The following is a 21,274-nucleotide window of genomic DNA, read 5'->3' as shown; positions in this document are numbered from 1 at the left end:
TGGTATATTCTTGTCATATCTAAAACTAGTTTTTAACTGTTTGCATAATAAAGCCCCACATATTTTAATATCGTAGAACGACACAAGGGGCAAAGGGCTTTTTGCTGTAAAGGGCTCTCAACTCTGGAACATATTATCAATAGAAATAAAATCAATAGAAAATATAAAGTATTTTACAACAATGGTTAGGTTGAGTGCTGGCTAAAGAAAACCAAAGCTGTACTCATCTTCAATTATTAATAAATCTTCTATCTAATCCATTTTATTATATGTTACCAAACTTGGGACCCTCGCTAAGCTCCGTCACCCTTGGTTACCGTTGCTCTGACATGCTTTGCAGAACTTTCCATAAGAATGAATGGGAGATTGTCGTGAACGGCGCGGTTTTATTTGACTCATAAATTGAAAAAACACATTTTAAAAACCCATAGGAAGATCCCGAGGGAACCCATGGCGAAATAGCCTTCCGTGTCTCCTACAAATTGACGTCACGACTGAACATCTGAAAGTGATCATCCCTATGTCATACTCACTTCACAGTACAGACCTCTTGATGTGGGCACTCTGAAGGGAGCATGGCATTACTGTATGAAAGTACCCTTAACTAGCAGTCTTGTGGAAGGGCCCTTCGTAAAAAAATAATAATACTTTTCTTACTTTCGTTTGGAACGACCTTTTGAGTAGGGTCCCCTTCCCGCATTTCCCTTCAAGGGTGCAAAAATACCGTTTGGAAACACCTATTGTTTGCAGTGGATTGCGGATGCAGTTATTACGCCTGAACGGAAGGTGGCGCATGTTGCGTTGCGTCTGCAGAAGTCGAGCTTCGCATTAAAGCGCTAAGGAAGCGAGGCCATACTTCCATTCTTGATCATCCGTCCTTCAGTTCAATGCGACTGTGTACGCTGTAAACATGTTAAGTGGAGTCACAGGCAGACGTTTAGTTGACAGGATCCTCTTTGCACCGTGAACTGTAAAGAGCATTTCAGAGGATGATCAGTGCAACATTATCGATTGAACATCGATGATTTTATTATATTATCAGACTGAATCAGGTGAGTATATCTGAAAACAAACAACCTTATCGAACACTACAATTATTAAATCAAATTAGGTTCCTTTAAAATAATCAGAACGACGCCAGAAATATGATTGTTGCATTATTTTGTTGCGTTTTTGTCTTCAAATGTATGCGTGGTGAGCACGTGGCGCTCATGAACACGTGTCTGCAGTATGGCTGATCTCAGCTTCAATATGAATATATGTCCATAGAAAATATTAATTTCAAATGCACTTAATGCCTTATCGTGTTTGTTCAGTAATGGAAAAATCCATTTTTTTATCCATTAGGATCACTAATGGTTGCAGTTGAGTGCTTCAGTGACTAACGGTAAGGTCAGGCCTGTATTCATTAAAACATTGTATTTTTACGTTTATCTGGAATGATGTTTCTAACGCGTTAGACTGCTGATATGCAATGATGTCAACTCATATCACTGACCAGACTAATAATGAGCTATTTTCTATTCTTTGTTAAAGCTGTTTATTCATGTTGGTTTAACTTATTTTAAACAGGGTCATAAGGTGGATTTCAAAAGCCATGAAGACTGAATTTCCTGGTTTGTATGTGTATTACTCATGCCTTGTTCACTGTAATGACATTGGACCAAATTCCTGAAACTCTATCAAAAAAAAAAAAGCTAGTTCTTCAGAAAGGCATGATTGCATGCCGAAGTGTCTACAACTTGAGAAATTTGAGTCAAATCAAATGTAGCTTTAATTTCTGGGTGTTTTGTTGATTGAGATTGAATGTACATTGATGTAAGCATTTTGAATAAAATGGTGTGGCTAGAGCATGCAAGTGTTGGTGAAATAAACAATAAAAGGAGTAGTTTGGATGTTTGTGTCTTCCACTTTTTTTTTTTTTTTTAATGTTACATGTATCAGCACTGTCTTTGAACCTGTGAAGCCCCTTCCATGGCTCAATGGGCCAAGCAACAGTGCAAAAGTAAAGGCTTGTTATAACTGGAGCCTCTTGGATTTCCCTCCAAGTTGCTCTTTTAAAAGCAAACTACAATTTCTTCTGAATTACCATTTCACAATCTGTGCAGGTGCAGACTGGTTTGGAATTAATATCTAGCCCAAGAATTATTTTGCAAAAGCTGTTTATCAATCTCCACAATTCAACATTTTCACAAGGAGCAAATGAAATAGCAATTAGCAGAAAGTACACAGAAGATCAATTATGTATGGCAATATTGAAAAATAAATGGTAATACAAAAACATTTTGCAGCTAAAGTAAAACAAATACACATGTACCAGAGGACACCTTGGCAACAGACCACATTATGTGTGTACACTTCATAATTTCAGACCTGCAATTTAAAATATATGTTGGATGACATTTCAAATCATTGGTGTGGCCATTATTTTAGATGTCCTTTTAGTTGATCATAACCTGATCAAAGTTTCCTTACCACTTTTTTCCAATCAGAAACTACCAACATGACTGCTAGTCCAGTAAATAAGACCATGATTAACAACACAGATATCAATACTTGACAAAACAAAATATGGTGCCAAATAAGGTGGACAAAAAGTTAAGCAATTATTTGTACATTCAACAAGCTTCTCTACATGTACACAACATATGAGTACATCATAGTTGGAAATAGAATAGCACTTGATCTGAAATGCAATGTGATCACTAGATCATTGGTTCTCAGCTGGTTCTCCTTCAGGACCCAGCTTTTGCATTTAACATTAAATGGAGGCCCAACATACTACCAACATGGTTCATTGTACATAAGTAAACAAAATGTCATTAATATCAAACACGGAAATGCATTAATATTACCATGAACTGTGTATGCCCAACAATATGTAAAATTATTAACAAGACATAAGTACACCAAAATGGATAATTTTTGTTTGTGGTGTTCTCTTGAATTTAGATAATTTCATGCCCTTGGCAGCAAATAATTTGCCCCACAAATCTCACCACCTGGATTTACAGCTACATTTATGCAAATTTTGGGATTTCCCATTAAAGCTGTATGGAAAAGCCAAGATCTAAATTAAATCTCCAGCATAAAAAAAAAACAAAAAACACTCACTTGAGGTGGACCCCCCCTTTTTATTCTGTGCATGAACTTTAAACTAGATTTGTATAAGAAAGTTCATGTGACTTTGACTCAAGCCATGTGATTGAATAATTTAGACCAATAGCATCTAAAATTTTACTCTGGTCATTCTGAAATGCCAGAGCCAAAGTATATCATTCAAATATTTGAATGATATACTGTCTGACATTTTTGTTCCCAGATACAAGACATTTGCCACCAATTGCAAGCAAATTTGCTTTACCAAATTGTTTTTGCGATATTCTGATTTTTTCACAAATTTGTATCGGATGGAAACATGACTATTGTAGTCGGCAAGTGAACCCATATCTAGTGTAGTCTGGGTTGTATTTTCCTTTACCCTTTCTCCTCCCCTTTAAACGTTGATAAAACTATTAATTTAGCCACTCCATGCATGATTATATGATTAGTTGCATTTTATCAAAATCATTTTTGGGTCACAACCCACCAGTTGAGAACCATTGATCTAGCCCACTGCAGAGGAGCAATGAGTTTAGACATAAGCTCTTGAACCCTATCCACTAGAATAGTCTGCTTGAGTAGGGAACACTGAGGGATGAGGGGTTATTGGCAGGTGTCCCTCTTGAACACAGTGAAATTACATAATCCAACACCACACCGAGGGCTCAGGCAGCAGTAACTGTAGGAGGATGATGATGGTACTAGTACGTCTGTGGTGTCTAACAAACTTTTTGCTGCTAGTAGTATATGACAATCAATAAGATCATACATGGGTCATACAGTTTCATTAAGAATTATCAGATGCATCCATAACTGGTGTTTGCAACCTTCTATACAATCACAAGGATGCACAATATCAAATATAAGACTCTCCGAGGTGGTCCGCAGGCACTCTCTCTCACCAAAAGTCCAGTCAGATCTTCTGATTGTAAATTTTATGTGTAGACCAAGCGTTGGGCTATTGGGCTCTAAGACTTTATAGATATTACAGTTTCATTTTCTGTTAATCCATGCTTTTCTGTAAAGCTGCTTTGAAATGATGTGTGTTGTGAAATGCACTATACAAATAAAAATTACTTGATTTGAAGTAAAAGTGCCAGTCTCAAAAGATAAGTGATGATTTGCTATAAATTAAGGGGATTAAGGTTTGGCTGGTTCTATACCATCAAAGGTGCAAAAAGCATTTTCCTCCACTGACAACCAATCAAAAGTAACCTGCCGAAATATTTGTTTTTGCAAGCAACATATAAATTGCAAACATTTCATTGAATTGAAGTAGATGCTTTAACAGTGACCAGTTTTTTTTGGTCCCTCTTAAAAGTGTGAAATGGACTTTCCCTTTCTGCTGCCTGATCGGTTTGGAACTATCCGTGTTTTTGTGGGGCCAATCAGCATTGTCATGACGTCATTTCCTCCGGCTCCAGAGTGAATAATCACATGGTAGCTACGGTAGTTTTGTGTGCCCTGAACTTAATGCCTATGAGCAAAGATGGCACCAAGCGACTATAATGAATGGGAATAGTAATGAATAGCTCTCTCCAGGTATTGTAGACCTCTTTGCATTGAGCTAAGACAGTGTAAATCAAAAGAGGAAGTGTACACTTCACCCAGACATACTGTATATACCACTCTATGTTCTGTGCTGCCTCTTCATTAGTTGTTTCACTCCCATTTCATGTATGCTTGTGATTCACAGTGCAATCTCATACTTTTCCAAAATCTCTTTGTTCTGTTTGAGGGTCAATAGCATGTGCATTTGGAGACACTGTTCTTTTGTCACCTATGACAACTCTTATGACCCTCTTGAAGGCAAACAATGGCCCAACATAAATCAGAAGCAGGCAAGCAATATTGTCCTTTATTGTAGTTATGTATGTGTTCAAATTATTCACAGCTCTGTTTAATGGCCGATATGGCACCTGTAATTGTCAGAACAGGTATTTTCTTGCCCTTGTAGGACTTTAGAATTTTATCTTTTGTAGCTATGACTCTTCACATGTCATTAATGGATTCCTCAGGATCCAAAGGATCTTCGTCCTTCAAGGCATTGGCATTGGAGCGTGTGTCCGTGGCAGAGTGCATAATAGGCAGCCAGACATCATCCATGTTTGGCATTACAAATATTTTCTGTGGAAGGCAAAGGAAGCATCAAAATAACGACAGAATAAATAAATAAAAACCTTGCCTTAAAACAGCAAACAAATATGTAAAGAGTAATTGACAATGGACCGTTGAATTATTGAAAATACAATGCAACCATGATGAGAGACTAAATTAAATTTTTAGTATGTATTAAAGCTGATGTGTGTAATTTTTTTTGTTGGTGTTAAAAAACTTATTTCTATCTTAGCTTAATATGCAGAGACAACTATAAGGCATGAAGGCTAATTTCCCCGAAAAGTGTGAGTTTGGGACAGGACTTTCAATTTGTAATTGTGAAAGCTATTCAAACAATCATTATTTGAAATTACACTTTAGCTTTAATGTTTCCAAAAATTCAGTAGTCCTGAGACTGCTTAGACATTTTTCAAATTTTCATCCATAAAACACTCTTTTGTGTAGAACTACAACCTTTCGTTAACAATCAAGTACTTTCTTAGAAACATCCCTAAGTTACTATTTCGAAAGTGTCTGTAAGTACGAGGTAAAGTGATATGCAACTGTAATGTGGTCAACAAACTTGGAACTACTTCAAAGCCATGTAATTAAAATTAACATCTTTGGAATGTGTATCAACCAATCAGAATCAAGAATACATTAACTCTGTGGTATCCACAGATTTCCTGACCAACCACTGGGCAGCGCCATGATGATTCTGATTGCCATTTGACTGTTTTCTGGTTCTGGTCTCCATAAGAAGCAAATGTAAAAACTACCAAAACGAGCGATCCAGATGGAGAACAACAACCATTTAAAGTGTTAGTTGGAGTAAAAATGAGTTCAGTCTTGGCTTGTGCAGTTGGTGGATGTCATAACAACTCAAAGTAGTTAATGATATCAACTTAACTAACCTTGGGCCATCATCTCATGTCATCTACCCATTTGGGTGAGGTACTGTCAAAAGACAGACATTGTGACTCTGTAAAATATCGGCACTATGGAGCCACATGTTTTTTATTTGTCAGTTTTTACAAATTGAATACGCTAAACATCTCATCTCAAGGGCATTTGCTGGTCCGAGTGAAAATGCTGGAGACCGGAAAACAAAAACAGGATTCCATGAATCGTGGAAACATTTTGCGTGGATACAATGAACCATTAGTTTTGCAATTCACAACATGCCAGACTACAACTTTGATGGTGCTGATGTGAATGATACAGAAAACATAAATCACATTAACAAAGTAAATTGAACTGCTGAGCTTCTTATGAAACTATATTTCAAACAGGTTTACCTGAAATTCCTGATCTAGTTTTTTCTCTATCCAGTCTGTGACATGAGCGAATGTGACCTCTCTCTCTCCCAGTTTAGGCCGAGCTTTCAGCTCCAGGTGAGGAGGTCTTCTGAAACCATACCTGAAAAACATGTTTTCACTGAACTCTGACTTAAATGCATTTTAAAATCGATTCCATTCTTAATCTTTGTACAGTACACGGACATGAAATGTGACGGCACATGTATTGAGTTGCCAGCAGATGGCGTGCTGGATTCAGTAATTTCAACAGCAAGTGTCACATATACCATATCCTGTCTGTTGGAGGAGGTGGGATGTTGACAGCGAGAGTTCCTCGACACTCCTGCACCTCCACCGTGAGGACCAGAGGGGTATTAGACACCTCCTCCATCTTCTTCTTGATGAACTCGGTCTCTGTGGCTTTCTGGAAATACTTGGACTTTGCGATCTTGTCCACAAAGCGCATGATTTTACTAGGCCGGTGACCCCCGACATAACTGTGAAGAAGAGAGAAGCCATAAACCAGTTATTCATGCAGTATCATACTAACCTACACAATAACTTTGACTCCTTTACAGATCCTATTACAGCGCTCTGGGTGTTGGGCACTAAATCTCACATCTCTGGAGATATTTGCCTGAGAATGAATACATTTAATACCACATTTTTCCCAGTGAAATGACCACATGTATTTTACTTGGAAAACATAGTGAAACAAACTGGATGTCTTTACTACAAAAGGTTTAAACAAGTTTGCAAAAGTATATCCATTATTCTTAGTCACAAATGTAACCAGTGGGGAAATACAGAGTGAAATTTTGCTCAGTTGGTCAGTGAGATTAACAATAAGGCAAACATTAATGTAACTTAATTAAATATTGTTTTTACTAACAGGCAATAGTATTTCTTTTTTATTTCATTAAATCAATAAAAGGCCCTCTACAGCAGGGGTCTTTGTTAAAAATCAAGTGGCTTGCCGGGTGTCTCACCATTCACCAACACATGATCGTTTAAAACTTTCTAGATATAATTTTCCTGAAGAAAGTGTGGGTGCGATTGCAAAGCTTGAAGTCAGCGACACTGTTTTGATTTCCTTTCTCCTGAATTTGTCGTACAGCCTACTCCTGGTGAACAAGGTTTGAAATGAACACCCGCCAAATGCAGAATATTTTGCTGATGTACCAGCTACTGTAGAAGGCGATCTGTAAGACTTCTAGGAGTGATATATTACAAGAAATTAGACACAAAGACGCGCGTTTGACGAAACGTGATTATATTTTGAAGAACAGATGAAAGAAAATCCGCCAATGCATGTCTGATCTGATATATGTGCGCAGTGAGATCTGCTGTTCACCAGTGCAATGAAAGCGCTTCTCCTAGACACACACATTAGCTGTTAAGAGCATTTTCTACGAGTCATTTTATGAACGTTCGTTATTTTTTTTATGTGCGCCCAGGGTGTGAAATAGCACCCGCCCTACTCCAAATGCGACGAGGCTCAATCCAGTTCACAAGCTCCTCATTCAAATGCAGGTATTTCATGCGTGAGTAATTTTGCTAATCAACCCGAAACAGGCGGGTGACCTGTAAGACATCTCAGAGTGACATGATAAGTAATGCTGTTAGTCACAAAGACAAGAGCTTGAAGAAACACACTTTATTATATTTTTAAGAACAGACAAATGAAAAGCCGTCAGTGCTCGTGTCTGATTCGCTGTTTGTTACGATGTGTGCAACGGGACCCTGTCTCATGGAACAAGCACATGTAAAGCATTATCACTATTTTTTCTCCGTTTCATTTGACTGAAAACTATTTGCAAGAATAATGTAGTCTATGAGAATGCTGCAAATGATCTCCGATCATCTCGTGAGGTGCTGCGAGTTTCGCTTTATTTCCACGGAGCAGTTCGCTCTTACGCATTGTGAACGCAACTCTGCAGGTTCAGTAATATATACAGGTATCTTTGTATTAAAGAAACAAAGACAAAAGTGATTAAATCATAAAGTAATACAAGACACGTTCACCTTGAACCTAAAATTTTATTCTATTTTCTTTTCTTTAGGCAGCATTAACTGTATTAACAAATGCAATACAAACATAAATTCGATCACACACATTTGGCAGCATTTTTTGGGAACACAAGGGAATGTATTAGGCTTATTTATTATGATGATTATTATAATTATCTTTACATTTATAATTGACTTTAGTTCTTAATTTGTAGGCTATTAGTAATTTTTCACCTGGTGTCGTTGAGGGATGCTTGCGTGATAGCAAATGGGGCCATTGGAGACAGTAAATGTTTGGATTAGGGGAGGTGGTTATATATATAAGATTTTTTTAATCACTTCGTTATTTTAATTGCTTTTTTCGTTTCGTTTAAAGTGCAATTTGAATTTCGAAATGTCTTTTGTTTACGTTTTTCGAGTTTCAATAAATTAATTACATTTTTAGAGCAAAATCAATAAAGCAAAAATATTCACCGACCCTTGGCAGGGGGGTTGACCATATAATCAGGTATCGCAATATTTTCAAGGCGATTATCGTTACAATATTTTTTACATATCTCCCAGCACAAAAGGGAAGTTAAATTTTTCATGAACAATTATAAAATGTAATTTTATGGAGACCCACACAAATATGTGTTCTCAATTCCATATTGCAACATGACACCTATTCATTTTTTGCATATTTGTTTGTTTTTGTGTTTTTGAGTAGTCTATGGGCAATATAAACATTTTATTTTATTGAAAAACTTTGTTTTCGAAAATAGTAAATTATTTGTTTGTGCTATGGCTCTTTCGAAAAAATGCATCAACCAAAAATTAAAAAATTGGCTCCTTAGTGAAAAAAGGTTCCCGACCCCTGCTCTACAGTAAATGTTTTATACATGAAATATAGTAGTTGTATTTGTATCATTGTGTGATTCTTACAAAACCTGTCAAGATAATGTCCTGGTCCCTTTTACCCCAAAATCAAAAGAAATAAACACTGATGAGCCAAAACATTATGAGCACCTGCCTAATATGCTGTTGGTCCTCCGCATGCTGCCAAAACAGAGCCGACCCGCCGAGGCATGGACTCTACAAGACCCCTGAGGGTGTCCTGTGGTATCTGGCACCAAGACATTGGCAGCAGATCCTTCAAGTCCTGTAAGTTGCGAGGTGGAGCCACCATGGATCGGACTTGTTGGTCCAGCATATTCCACAGATGCTCAATTGTATTGAGATCTGGGTAATTTGGAGGCCACGGCAACACCATGAACTCTTCATCATGTTCCTCATTCCATTCCCAAACAATGTGAGCCGTGTGGCAGGGTGCATTATCCTGCTGAAAGAGGCCACTGCCATCAGGGAATACCATTGCTATGAAGGGGTGTACCTGGTCTGCAACGATGTTTAGGTAGGTGGTACGTGTCAAATTGACATCCACATGAATGGCCGGACCCAGGGTTTCCCAACAGAACATTGCCCAGAGCATCACACTCCCTCCACCAGCTTGTCGACTTCCCACAGTGCAACCTGGTGAAATCACTTCCCCAGGTAAACGGCCGTCCACGTGATGTACAAAAAACGGGATTCATCGGACCAGACGACCTACTTCCATTGCTCCAAGGTCTAGTTCCGACGCTCGCGTGCCCATTGTAGGTGCATTCGATGGTGGACAGGGGTCATCATGGGCACTTGGACCGTTCTGCAGCTACGCAGCCCGATACGTAGCAGGGTGCGACACATTCCTCCCGTAACCATCATTAACATTTGTGACTGGTGCCACAGTAGATCTTCTGTCGGTTCGGCAGCCTTCGTTGCCCTAATGCATCGATGAGCCTTGGGCGCCCAACACCCTGTCACTGGTTTGTGGTTTGTCCTTCCTCGGATCACTGTTGGTAGGTACTCACCACTGCTGACCGGGAGCACCCCACAAGCCTTGCCATTTCAGAGATGCTCTGACCCAGTTGTCTGGCCATAACAATTTGGCCATTGTCAAATTCTCTCAGGTCTTTACTCTTGCCCATTTCTCCTGCATTCAACACGTTGACTACGATTACTGATTGTTCACTTACCATCTAATCTACCCAGACCTTGACATGTGGTCTTGTAAGAGATGATCAGTTATTCGCTTCACCTGTGAGTGGCCATAATGTTTTGGCTCATCAGTGTAAAATAATTTATATTTTGCATTTAAGAAAATTAAGTCTTTTTTAGGACCATTATTTACATTGTGACATTATTTTCATGACAAATACTCAGATTTTACCCCCCCATACTTAATATCGCAATGTGAAAAGCGAAAAAAATATATATATGTACTGTTTATTTAAATTGTTAAGTATTTCTAAATTATAGTGGTACTGCCTTGTTATTGCCTTTCATTTTCATTGATTTTATTTGAAAAATAATTGTACAATGGCATCTTTTCACTGTAATACAGTAAAAAAATAAAATTGTTGTGTCGCAGTAATGAGAATCATCATTGAAAACAATAGGAATAGTAAAAGTAAAATGTCCAGACCCGATACGGTAATGAGAATTGGGGGGTTAAATGTGCTGAAAATAATCTCAAAATGCAATAAATCTTAATCTTAAATCCTTAACGCTTCATTTTATTTATGAAAAAATAAACTTGTATATTTTATATTTGTTTTGTATTGATTTGCGGTTAAATATGACCAGGGCATTTTCTTGATAGTTTTCGTGAGAATCACCCAATTTCACTTTCTCTTTTATGGAGCGTTGACACAGACATCATCTTTCACAGGAGCACAGTGAAATGAAATTGCTCTAGTCATGTGACTATTTGCACCATCCGTGTAAAATGATCACATGAAATCAAGACTTAGAACTACATTTGATAACAAATGTGACAGGTGGGATAAAATGAAAGGAGGTTTGTCCATCTCACCCCTCAACTCCTGGAATTTCAGGCACTTCTGCAGTATCCTCCTCATCAGATGATCCCGCACTGGATGACTCCTCATCACTGTCTGCCAGGAAGTAAGTGCGTGGTCTGGGTCTGTTACATGCACAGATACAGACACATTAAGGGCTCCTGCAACATATCTAAAACTGGCATTCTGAATGCAAGACAACATAATTGAATATAGAGGATGTTATTGTACACTACAACATATGCTTAAAATGTGTAAAATGCTCATAACACTCATACACACATGGTCAATTACTCTTGCTATGCCAATAGACAGTAAGAAAGAGAGTTTCTTTATCGAAGAATAAAAAAAGCTCTGTTCTGAAACCTAGTATATGCCTACAAAGGCAATATTTTTTAGGTATCATATTATGCACATTCCTGACCCACACAGTAGGCAGTAAAATTAGCCTACCTCATCTTTGGCCAAATTCACACAAGGCAACATCACAGAATGCATCGCAACAAGCAAAGTGAAAATTTCATCCAATATGGTTCACGGAGTCGAGCAAAATATTCATAATTTTTCATTCATACTGAAAAGTATTAATAGAAAATTACTTCATCTAAAAAAACACCAAATATTTATGATCTTATGAGCTTATGATAAGCTTATCAAAGTTGTTAGTTAGCAACATGCTAACATCAAACTAATTTAAATTGTGAATTAGTTACTTGAGTGAATGTTAAAGCTGAAGTGTGTAACTTTTTTTTGTTTGTTTCTCCCCTATCTGGAAAGCCCAATTCCCAATGCGCTCTAGGTCCTTGTGGTGGCGTAGTGACTTGCCTCAATCCGGGTGGCAGAGGACGAATCTCAGTTGCCTCCGCGTCTGAGAACGTCAATCCGCGCATCTTATCACGTGGCTTGTTGAGTGCGTTACTGCGGAGATGTAGCGCGTGTGGAGGCTTCACGCTATTCTCCGCGGCATCCACGCACAACTTTCCACGTGTCCCACCGAGAACCACAATATAGCGACCATGAGGAGGTTAACCCATGTGACTCTACCCTCCCTAGCTACCGGGCCAATTTAGTTGCTTAGGAGACCAGGCTGGAGTCACTCAACATGCCCTGGATTCAAACTCACGACTCCAGGGGTGGTAGTCAGTATCAATCCTCGCTTAACTACCCAGGCCCCCGTGTGTACATTTTTTAATGTTAAAATACTTTCTTCTATACCAGCTTATTATGCAAAGACAACTATAGGTCTAAGTAAGCCATTCGTAGGTTGATTTTCTTCGAAAATTGTAAACATTGCGTCTCTTTGGAGCTTTAGCAATTGCTATGTTTGTTTTGAGCAGCCTGTCCAGCCCGACACAACAATGCTGACTCAATCTATGGCATGGGTAGGAGAAGGGGGGGGTGGGGGTTTGTATTCAGAGAAAGTTGTTTGAAAACCATGTTTAATACTGATGCTAGTGGCACAAAAATGACACACTTCAGCTTTAACAGACTCCGTGTTCCATTTTAGTTAGGATGCTGCCGGTAGCTGCCCATTTAGACAGTAAAGCAACTCACCAGGGTTTAAAAAAAGAGCTACACTGCCTTACGAAGGAAAATGCAGTAATTACAGCTAAAATTAAACTGAGAAAATGGTGTCAAAGTTTAATGGTCCAGCCAAATATGGATCATAATATAATCACACTCCATTTTTTTTTCTAAATCGGAGCATAGTTGAGCCAAACCCATCTGTCACAGGACAGATCATAATATAAGAAACCATAACTACATATTGACAAAATGTGTAGTTACTGCATTGTGCCTTTGCAGGGCAAAATAGTGAATATATGCATTGAGTGAAGTACTGAAGTACTAAAGCGTGCAGCAATTGCAGTATAAAGCTAGCGCCATACTAGCAGACTTGGAATAACTCGATTATTGGGTGTCACACTAAGCGACCATTGTTGCTGATCTTGCCCTCCTCAGTGGGTGGGCCTGTCACATTCACCAATTAAGAACGTAGGATAGGTGTCACACTAAATGAGTGCCTTCGACTTTTCTCAACGCTTCACTATCATGCCCCATTTTCACAGCCAATCAACCCAAATCTTGCAGAGAGCAAGAGCACAGTGTAAACATGAACAATAACCATGAACAACAATCAGTGTTTCATGGCAGTGGTTGCAATTTGTGCCTTATCATTTGCAGTAGCAAATGGAAAAAAAGCAGAAAGGCATAAAAGGTTTGGACAAGACCACACATGTGTAAGTTCATAAATCGATATTAACAGAACGTTAAGTAAGGCATAATGTCACCTAGGACAGGTTTATTTTGCAGTAATGACAACTGCAGTCTTATGCAAAAGTATTTGACCGTAGGATGCCGCGATTGACCAATTACAATCATTATTTTATAATATAATTATAAATTATATATAAAAATGTAAAATAATTATAATGTATAATATAATTTGTCACATAAACAGGCATGTTGGCTCCAAAGAGCAATGAGTCTCTCCTCCATATGCACTGTCCATGCTCGCATATAATTGGAAGACATTCTTTATCTGCAGAAAAATATATTAGCTTTTGACCTTTGACCTTCTGGAAAACACTTCACATTTATCTATGAACTGGACTTCGGCCTGAAGCTAACTGATCAATGCCTTGGTCACCCCACCGACTTTCAAACAAGCGGGATGCTGTTTAGTAGTTTGTGAAGTGAATATCTCAGCAGAGAGTCCCGACAGTCAAGGTATTAACGACCTACCGCTGGCAGATGCTAATGCGTACTCCGTCTCCCCCTACCTGGCCAGTGAAAATGTAAATAAAGTTCATACGTGAAAATTGTTGGAAAACTGCTAGTATGGCGCCGGCTTAATGAGATATTTCAGAAAAGCCCTGATTTAACTCACCATTAAAAGTTCACATCCACAAGGACACGAGTCCAAATAAAACAGGAGAAAGAGGAAAAGATAAATACACAAGAGAAGAATCTTCTCAGCAGAAGAAGACAACATCTCATTGGGTACAGTGCTAAATCTTTAAAACAAGCAATAAAGAATCCAAAACATTAATTTGTCTACTGAAATGACATCCATACTCTTACCCTTCCTTGCCCTGTTCACCAAAACCTTCTCCCTCCTTTCCAAGCCTGGTCAGGTTCATCTTGGTTTCAAGTGTCATAAGAAAAGAACCATTATAGGAGATCTCCAAATCAAACCAAAGGCCTACAAAGGAAGGTACAATTTGGGATTTAATAGCAGTACTGTTTTAAGATGAGTATCATCAAACGTGTGCCATATCACTTTACAATACAAAAGAAAAAGAAAACTACAATAAAACAGTTATTTCCGGTCTTCGAATCTGATTGGATGAGAGGCGTTCCAAGAGTGCTGATAGCTCAAACCATCAGCAATGGGATGCGTTACTGTTTGTATAACTCCGCTTGTGTTCATGGCATTTCAAACTAACGTGTAAGAGCAGTGCAGATGTGTAAAGCCACCTTTTCACTGCATCTGACAAGTGACAGACGATAGACCGGAAGTCATTCATTTCCAATGAAGAGTCGTGCGGGGGCTTTGTGGAGTTTCGGCCATCTCTGGATACAACATTTTCAGATCCAATTTGAGCTCCGGCAGCGTTTAAATATTTCAACTTGTGTGACTAGCCCGTATGCGACCGCCCGACCGAAGTACGTGTTCACGTACTAGCGTAGTGTATGTTTCGGCCTTAAGTCCCTGCAAAAAGTGTTAGTTCATTCCATTAGATGGCAGTAAGTACTAGGAAAATCATTTTTCTTCCATCACAATATACCAATTTAAAATGCAGTTGGTGTTCAAACACAGCTGAGCACACGCCATGTGCTCGTCCATAGGCATCAGTATATTTTGTGATCCCACACACCTTCCCCAATGTTTTATCAAATATTTTGGCCTCTGAGTGGTCTAGAAGATTAATCTACATAGCGTTGGAAAGCTGAGATTTTCATCATTGCAATGGTGTATCATTAGCTGCGTTTACATGGACCTGGGTAATCTGTTTATGATCGGACTAGAAACTCAATCTGAATAAAAAAAGTCTCATGTAACCACGTCAATCGAATTAAATTGGCCACATCACAATCGGATTGTAAGGGGTGGTGAAAACCTTTTGTAATCCGTTTGAAAAGATAATTTTTGCCATGTAAACACTTGATCAGATTGCTTTGTGAAACTGGGACGATCTGCGCATGTTCAGTACTGATGCAGTAATGCCTTCATGACGTTTCACGCACAACGACACACTTTCATCACATTGGGCATATTTGTGACCATCAGCGTAAAGAAGCATCTGCGGTGAATGGAGAAACACCTGTGAAATGACGTCAATAAAAGCATCCAAAAGTTGCTTTTGATCCATGCCAAGTGCCAAGAAAAGTGTATTTTATTAAGCTTTATAAATAGAAACAAAAGTTTAGCTGACTTTTGTCGCATCCCAAATGGCAGCACACAGAAGGTATGTGGAATTTTGGTCATATACTCTACGGTATATAGCAGCGATGTCATATAATGATATCACATGAAACGGGTAAATAGAACTGACCTCTTAGCTCAATTCAGAGGCTGTATATTTCAAAGCTGGATGTTTTTATTGTTGCTGGAAAATGAGTAGATAGCATATTTGAACATTTTGAATTTCATATTTTTTGTTATTTATGATGTATTGATTATTAAATCTACAAGCCAATGCGCATAACATCACATCCTGATTTGTAGAGAAGTCTGAAATACATTTCTGTGCTCGAAGTGTGAACACCCCTTGAAACGGCGAGGGAAAGCTGTATAATCGTGCCATGTACACACGTCACAACAGCAGTTCCGATCTGATGCTTGATACATATAAACGCTCACATCAATCCGATCACTTTATGTAGCGTTCATGTAAACATTATGTTAGGAATCATCAATCAGAATAATTTCATTCCGATTGAAACAAAATTGTCCATGTAAATGCATCCATTGTTTTCATCATTGTTTGTCAGGACCATATTTTTCTGTTGCTTTTTTTTTTTTATTATGCTTTTTCTGCTGGACAGCATATTTTGTTTTGGATATCTGAGACATGTCATTGGACTATTTACCCAAGCAAGCTCACAGACAAGTGAAAAATTGCTTATTTTGAAGACAACAGTCAAAGGTAAGAGCTAATATAGAATTTGTGGCAAAATAAAAACCGAAAAAAAAAAAAAAAAAATCACTTGTACATAAGTATTCACAGCCTTTGCCATGACACTCAAAATTGAGCTCAGGTGCATCCTGTTTCCACTGATCATCCTTGAGATGTATCTACAACTTGATTGGAGTCCACCTGTGGTAAATTCAGTTGACTGGACATGATTTGGAAAGGCACACACCTGTGTCCCACAGTTAACAGTGCATGTCAGAGCACAAACCAAGCCATGAAGTGCAAGGAATTGTCTGTAGACCTCCGAGACAGGATTGTAATGAGGCACAGACCTGGGGAAGGGTACAGAAAAATTTCTGCAGCATTGAAGGTCCCAATGAGCACAGTGGCCTCCATCATCCGTAAATGGAAGAAGTTTGCAACCACCAGGACTCTTCCTAGAGCTGGCCACCTGGCCAAACTGAGCGATCGGGGGAGAAGGGCCTTAGTCAGGGAGGTGACCAAGAACCCGATGGTCACTCTGACAGAGCTCCAGTATTTCTCTGTGGAGAGAGGAGAACCTTCCAGAAGATCAACCATCTCTGCAGCACTCCACGAATCAGGCCTGTATAGTAGAGTGGCCAGATGGAAGCCACTCCTCAGTAAAAGGCACATGACAGCCCACCTGGAGTTTGCCAAAAGGCACCTGAAAGACTCTCAGACCATGAGAAACAAAATTCTCTGGTCTGATGAAACAAAGATTGAACTCTTTAGCCTGAATGGCAAGTGTCATGTCTGGAGGAAACCAGGCACTGCTCATCACCTGGCCAATACCATCCCTACAGTGAAGCATGGTGGTGGCAGCATCATGCTGTGGGGACGTTTTTCAGCGGCAGGAACTGGGAGACTAGTCAGGATCAAGGGAAAGATGAATGCAGCAATGTGCAGAGACATCCTTGATGAAAACCTGCTCCTGAGCGCACTGGACCGCAGACTGGGGCGAAGGTTCATCTTCCAACAGGACAACGACCCTAAGCACACAGCCAAGATAACAAAGGAGTGGCTACAGGACAACTCTGTGAATGTCCTTGTGTGGCCCAGCCAGAGCCCAGACTTGAACCCGATTGAACATCTCTGGAGAGATCTGAAAATGACTGTGCACCGACGCTCTCCATCCAACCTGATGGAGCTTGAGAGGTCCTGCAAAGAAGAATGGGAGAAACTGCCCAAAAATGATGTGCCAATCTTGTAGCATCATACTCAAAGACTTGAGGCTGTAATTGGTGCCAAAGGTGCTTCAACAAAGTATTGAGCAAAGGCTGTGAATACTTATGTACATGTGATTTTTTTCGTTTTTTATTTTTAATAAATTTGCAAAGATTTCAAACAAACTTCTTTCACGTTGTCATTATGGGGTATTGTTTGTAGCATTTTGAGGAAAATAATGAATTTAATCCATTTTGGAATAAGACTGTAACATAACAAAATGTGGAAAAAGTGAAGCGCTGTGAATACTTTCCGGATGCACTGTATATGGACCATTGTTATGATATTTTATTTTTAGATCCCCATTTATTTTAATTGTATGAAAAAGAGCATGAACATTCCTAAATGTCTTCTTTTGTGTTCCTCACAAGAAAATAAAATTTAGTGTAGTAATATTTGTTATCACCAGACCAGGGTGTTGATGCACCTGTCTGGTGGGAATCATTTTATTCACCTTTGAAGACAAGCAATGCATTGTTTTATGATTTACACATTATATCCCAACAGCACACTGTCAGTAGTCTGCACCCTTTGTGAGTTTGCACTGATTTAATTCATGCAGGAGACGTAATGAACCCCTGCATCTCTTGAAAGCCATGCCATCATGACACACACTTCCTCCTGAGCAAGTTAAAGGTCAGTTCTTGAGAATGCTCTACTCCGATTGGCTGAGAGACACACTGATCCTCTGAGCTCAGCGGGTCTCTTCCTACATGACGAGCGAGTAGTTTAATAGACTGGCAGGAGTCTGGACATTCACCATCACGCACACACACACACACACACACTGTCTGTATGTGAGGTGAGCACTCACTGTAGGGGTGATGCTCCATCATTACTGGACATTACACCATAAACAGATTCCCAACACTCTTCCCATCTGACTTTGGATAGGGAAACTTACCCATCTGTTACTGCTTACTACCAAATCTGTACTACATGAAGTTTGGCTCAAATAAACCGGGTGAACAGGAGTTGAGGCTCTGCCAGTTTTACTTTTACTAAGGTTAATTAACCTCAGTAGTGTCAACCAAATTTAATTTATTTGCAACATGTATGTGTCTTCTCAACACTGTAGTGGTCACATTCTGTATCTTGCTTGAAAACAAAGTACACAAGATACAGTATGTGAATGTTACAATGTTAACCAGACAAACACATATCGTAAATAAACCAAATTACATGGATTTTTATATTAAACCAGTCAAAAACCAGTAAAACAGTAATTTATCACTAGACTTATGGGTTTCAAGTATGATGAATTATTATATATTATACAACAGTTAGTTCTGGTCCTCGAATCTGATTGGACGAGAGGCGTTCGATGAATGCTGATAGCTCAGACCATCAGCACTGGGACGCTTTACTGTTTGTATCACTCTGCCTGTGTATCATTCAAAACTAACATGCAAGTTTTCATTCATTCCAGTGAAGTTAAAAGTTTGAGCTTGAGTTTCTTTGAAGACATCTGGAATTGTCTCTCACTCCGTAATCACTCAGATTACTGCTACACTAGAGCTGGGAAATAGAGTCAAGAGATGCCACACACGGAGTAATCAAACTGACTAAGTAGGTTGGCCAGACATCCCGTTTTTCCTGGGACAGTCCTGTATTTAAGCACTTTTTCTAGTGTCCTGACTTATTCTGAACAAAATTGTGTTTTGTCCCGTATTTCCCCTCTACTAAAATTTCTCTGTCACGTGAGTATTCTAATCAAAGTAGCCAAGGATACAGCTTGTAAAACCAATAAAATCACACTGTGTTATTTGAAGTACATGATTGGATTAAACTATCCAATCACAATCCCCTATCAATAGATGTCCAGTTAGTGAACTGATTGAAGAGTCAGTTTGAAAGAGCACACAGAAGAAATTGCGGCTGGAAAAATGTCAATTACATTTACATGTAAATGTAAATGCATGCATGTACATTTAATGAGGATCTTCAAAAAGAGTTTATATTTCTAAAAAAGGAGTCACAGACAGAGCCTAGTAAAGTGAGGTGTGAGATTTGTGGAGCCCACTTTTCCATCGCCCATGGAGGCTGCACCGACATCGAGCAGCACATTCATACAAAAAAGCATGTGGATGCTGTCAAAAGTAAGTGTGCCGTAAGTAGCGATTTTTTTTGTGAGGCAAAGTTCCGAATCTGACAAGGTACACACAAGTGAAGGACTTTTTGCTTATTCTGTTGTGCACGGCCATAGTTTTCGGTCAGCTCACTGCACTACGAAATTGATCAAGAAACTGTATGATCTGAAATTTTCTTCTGCCTGCACCAAATCTGAAGCCATCATATGCAACATACTCGCTTTTGTGCAACTGGACTATCAGAAATTACTGCAGCATGGCAACACACTTTTCCTCTCTCTTGGTCCAGCTCTTGAAAGAATACTACTCATTTTCAATGGTCTGCATGCATACTTTCTTTCTCAAGAAAAATGCCCTCTAGAAGTTTCTAAGAGACATTTTCAGTGATCCCTGCACTAAACTTTGGATTGGCTTCGCATTCAAGCAAACAGCCACTTTTAATCATGCACTGGAGACAGTAGAGCAAGACCACATATCAGCCACAGAAGTGGCTTTGCACATTCATGACCTGAGAAAAGTCTTGCAGGCCAGGCTGGAGTTACCATTCATAACCTCTGACATTAAAAAGCAGTTGGATGCCCTGGTTGAAGCTGGTGACATGGGAGCGGATGATTTCTTTTGTGCAGTAAGAAACTTTTATTTAGTATCGGTGGATTACCTCCAAAATTGGAGCCGCTCAATGGAGAACACAGAAAAACTTGAGTGGGCCCTTCTGAGAGACATCCCAGAGTGGAAAGACATTCAGAGCAGCCTCGAACACTTCTACTCCAGAATCCCTGCTCTCAGTTTGATTGATGAAACCATGCTCTTTGATGAGTGGGCTTGGGCGAAAAACATTGTCACTCGTCGCATCACTGAGTGGAACATGAACAATACGGTCATGTCTGATAGATGGACAGACGTTTTCATGAGCTGGAGAGCAAGACAATCAACTTTGGAGTCTTAGCCAAGGTCGTGGAGTTTGTTTTATGCCTGCCTGTGACATCTGCATCTGTGGAGCATGTGTTCTCATTAATGAATGCAGCATGGACACCAGATAAATCTCGACTCAGTGTAACAGTCATGAAGGCAAAGCTTTTCATCTTAATTTTGGACTGGACTGCTCTGCATTTTACGATAATAAAAGTTATTATCAGAGTGCTCTCTGTGCAAAACTCAGCAGCGTGCAATAGCATTCAGCTCTCGTCAGTTAGATCCAGACCGGGCCAAGATGTTTAAGTTTTTCTTGCCATAGTTCAGTCTTTCCAAAACATGAACCTGCAGAGTATAGGTGAGCATATTTGAATGCATCTCATTCAATCAAATGTATTGATGCAAATTGCTTAGCTGCGGTGGTGTGTGGTTAATTCTACAGATGTAGAAATATCACAGCAGTTGTTGCAGAAGTAGTGTCAGCTCATATGCACAATCTT

The 21,274-nt window shown here is 39.2% G+C and overlaps 1 protein-coding gene, 1 long non-coding RNA gene and 1 other non-coding gene across 8 annotated transcripts in view; 2 read left to right on the top strand and 1 right to left on the bottom strand.

The window, feature by feature from the left end:
* Positions 1–839: 839 nt before the first annotated feature.
* Positions 840–2,409, top strand: LOC127452188 (uncharacterized). The gene is made up of 3 exons (XR_007899208.1): positions 840–1,052; positions 1,348–1,387; positions 1,573–2,409. It is a non-coding gene; the product is annotated as an uncharacterized LOC127452188 (long non-coding RNA).
* LOC127452378 (small nucleolar RNA SNORA50) lies at positions 1,942–2,076 on the top strand. Its single transcript, XR_007899247.1, has one exon. It is a non-coding gene; the product is annotated as a small nucleolar RNA SNORA50 (small nucleolar RNA).
* Positions 2,410–4,940: 2,531 nt separating the features above from the next.
* Positions 4,941–21,274, bottom strand: part of LOC127452146 (testis-expressed protein 2-like) — a 61,114-nt gene continuing 44,780 nt past the window's right edge. For 3 of the 6 annotated variants that reach the window (XM_051717392.1, XM_051717395.1, XM_051717390.1), the window contains exons 8-12: positions 14,471–14,591; positions 11,401–11,511; positions 6,785–6,994; positions 6,498–6,618; positions 4,941–5,229 (exon numbers count right to left, since the gene is read on the bottom strand). In XM_051717392.1, the coding sequence (XP_051573352.1) occupies positions 5,095–5,229; positions 6,498–6,618; positions 6,785–6,994; positions 11,401–11,511; positions 14,471–14,591 (698 nt within the window). In that variant the 3' untranslated portion in view covers positions 4,941–5,094. Of the gene's footprint in view, positions 5,230–6,497; positions 6,619–6,784; positions 6,995–11,400; positions 11,512–14,470; positions 14,592–20,520; positions 20,854–21,274 lie in introns of those variants that run through there. The other 3 variants (XM_051717394.1, XM_051717393.1, XR_007899206.1) reach the window with 2 other exon arrangements.

This window comes from Myxocyprinus asiaticus, chromosome 14 (genome assembly GCF_019703515.2).
Source record: "Myxocyprinus asiaticus isolate MX2 ecotype Aquarium Trade chromosome 14, UBuf_Myxa_2, whole genome shotgun sequence".
Lineage (NCBI taxonomy): Eukaryota > Metazoa > Chordata > Actinopteri > Cypriniformes > Catostomidae > Myxocyprinus > Myxocyprinus asiaticus.
This window is presented reverse-complemented; position numbering and strand designations above follow the sequence as displayed.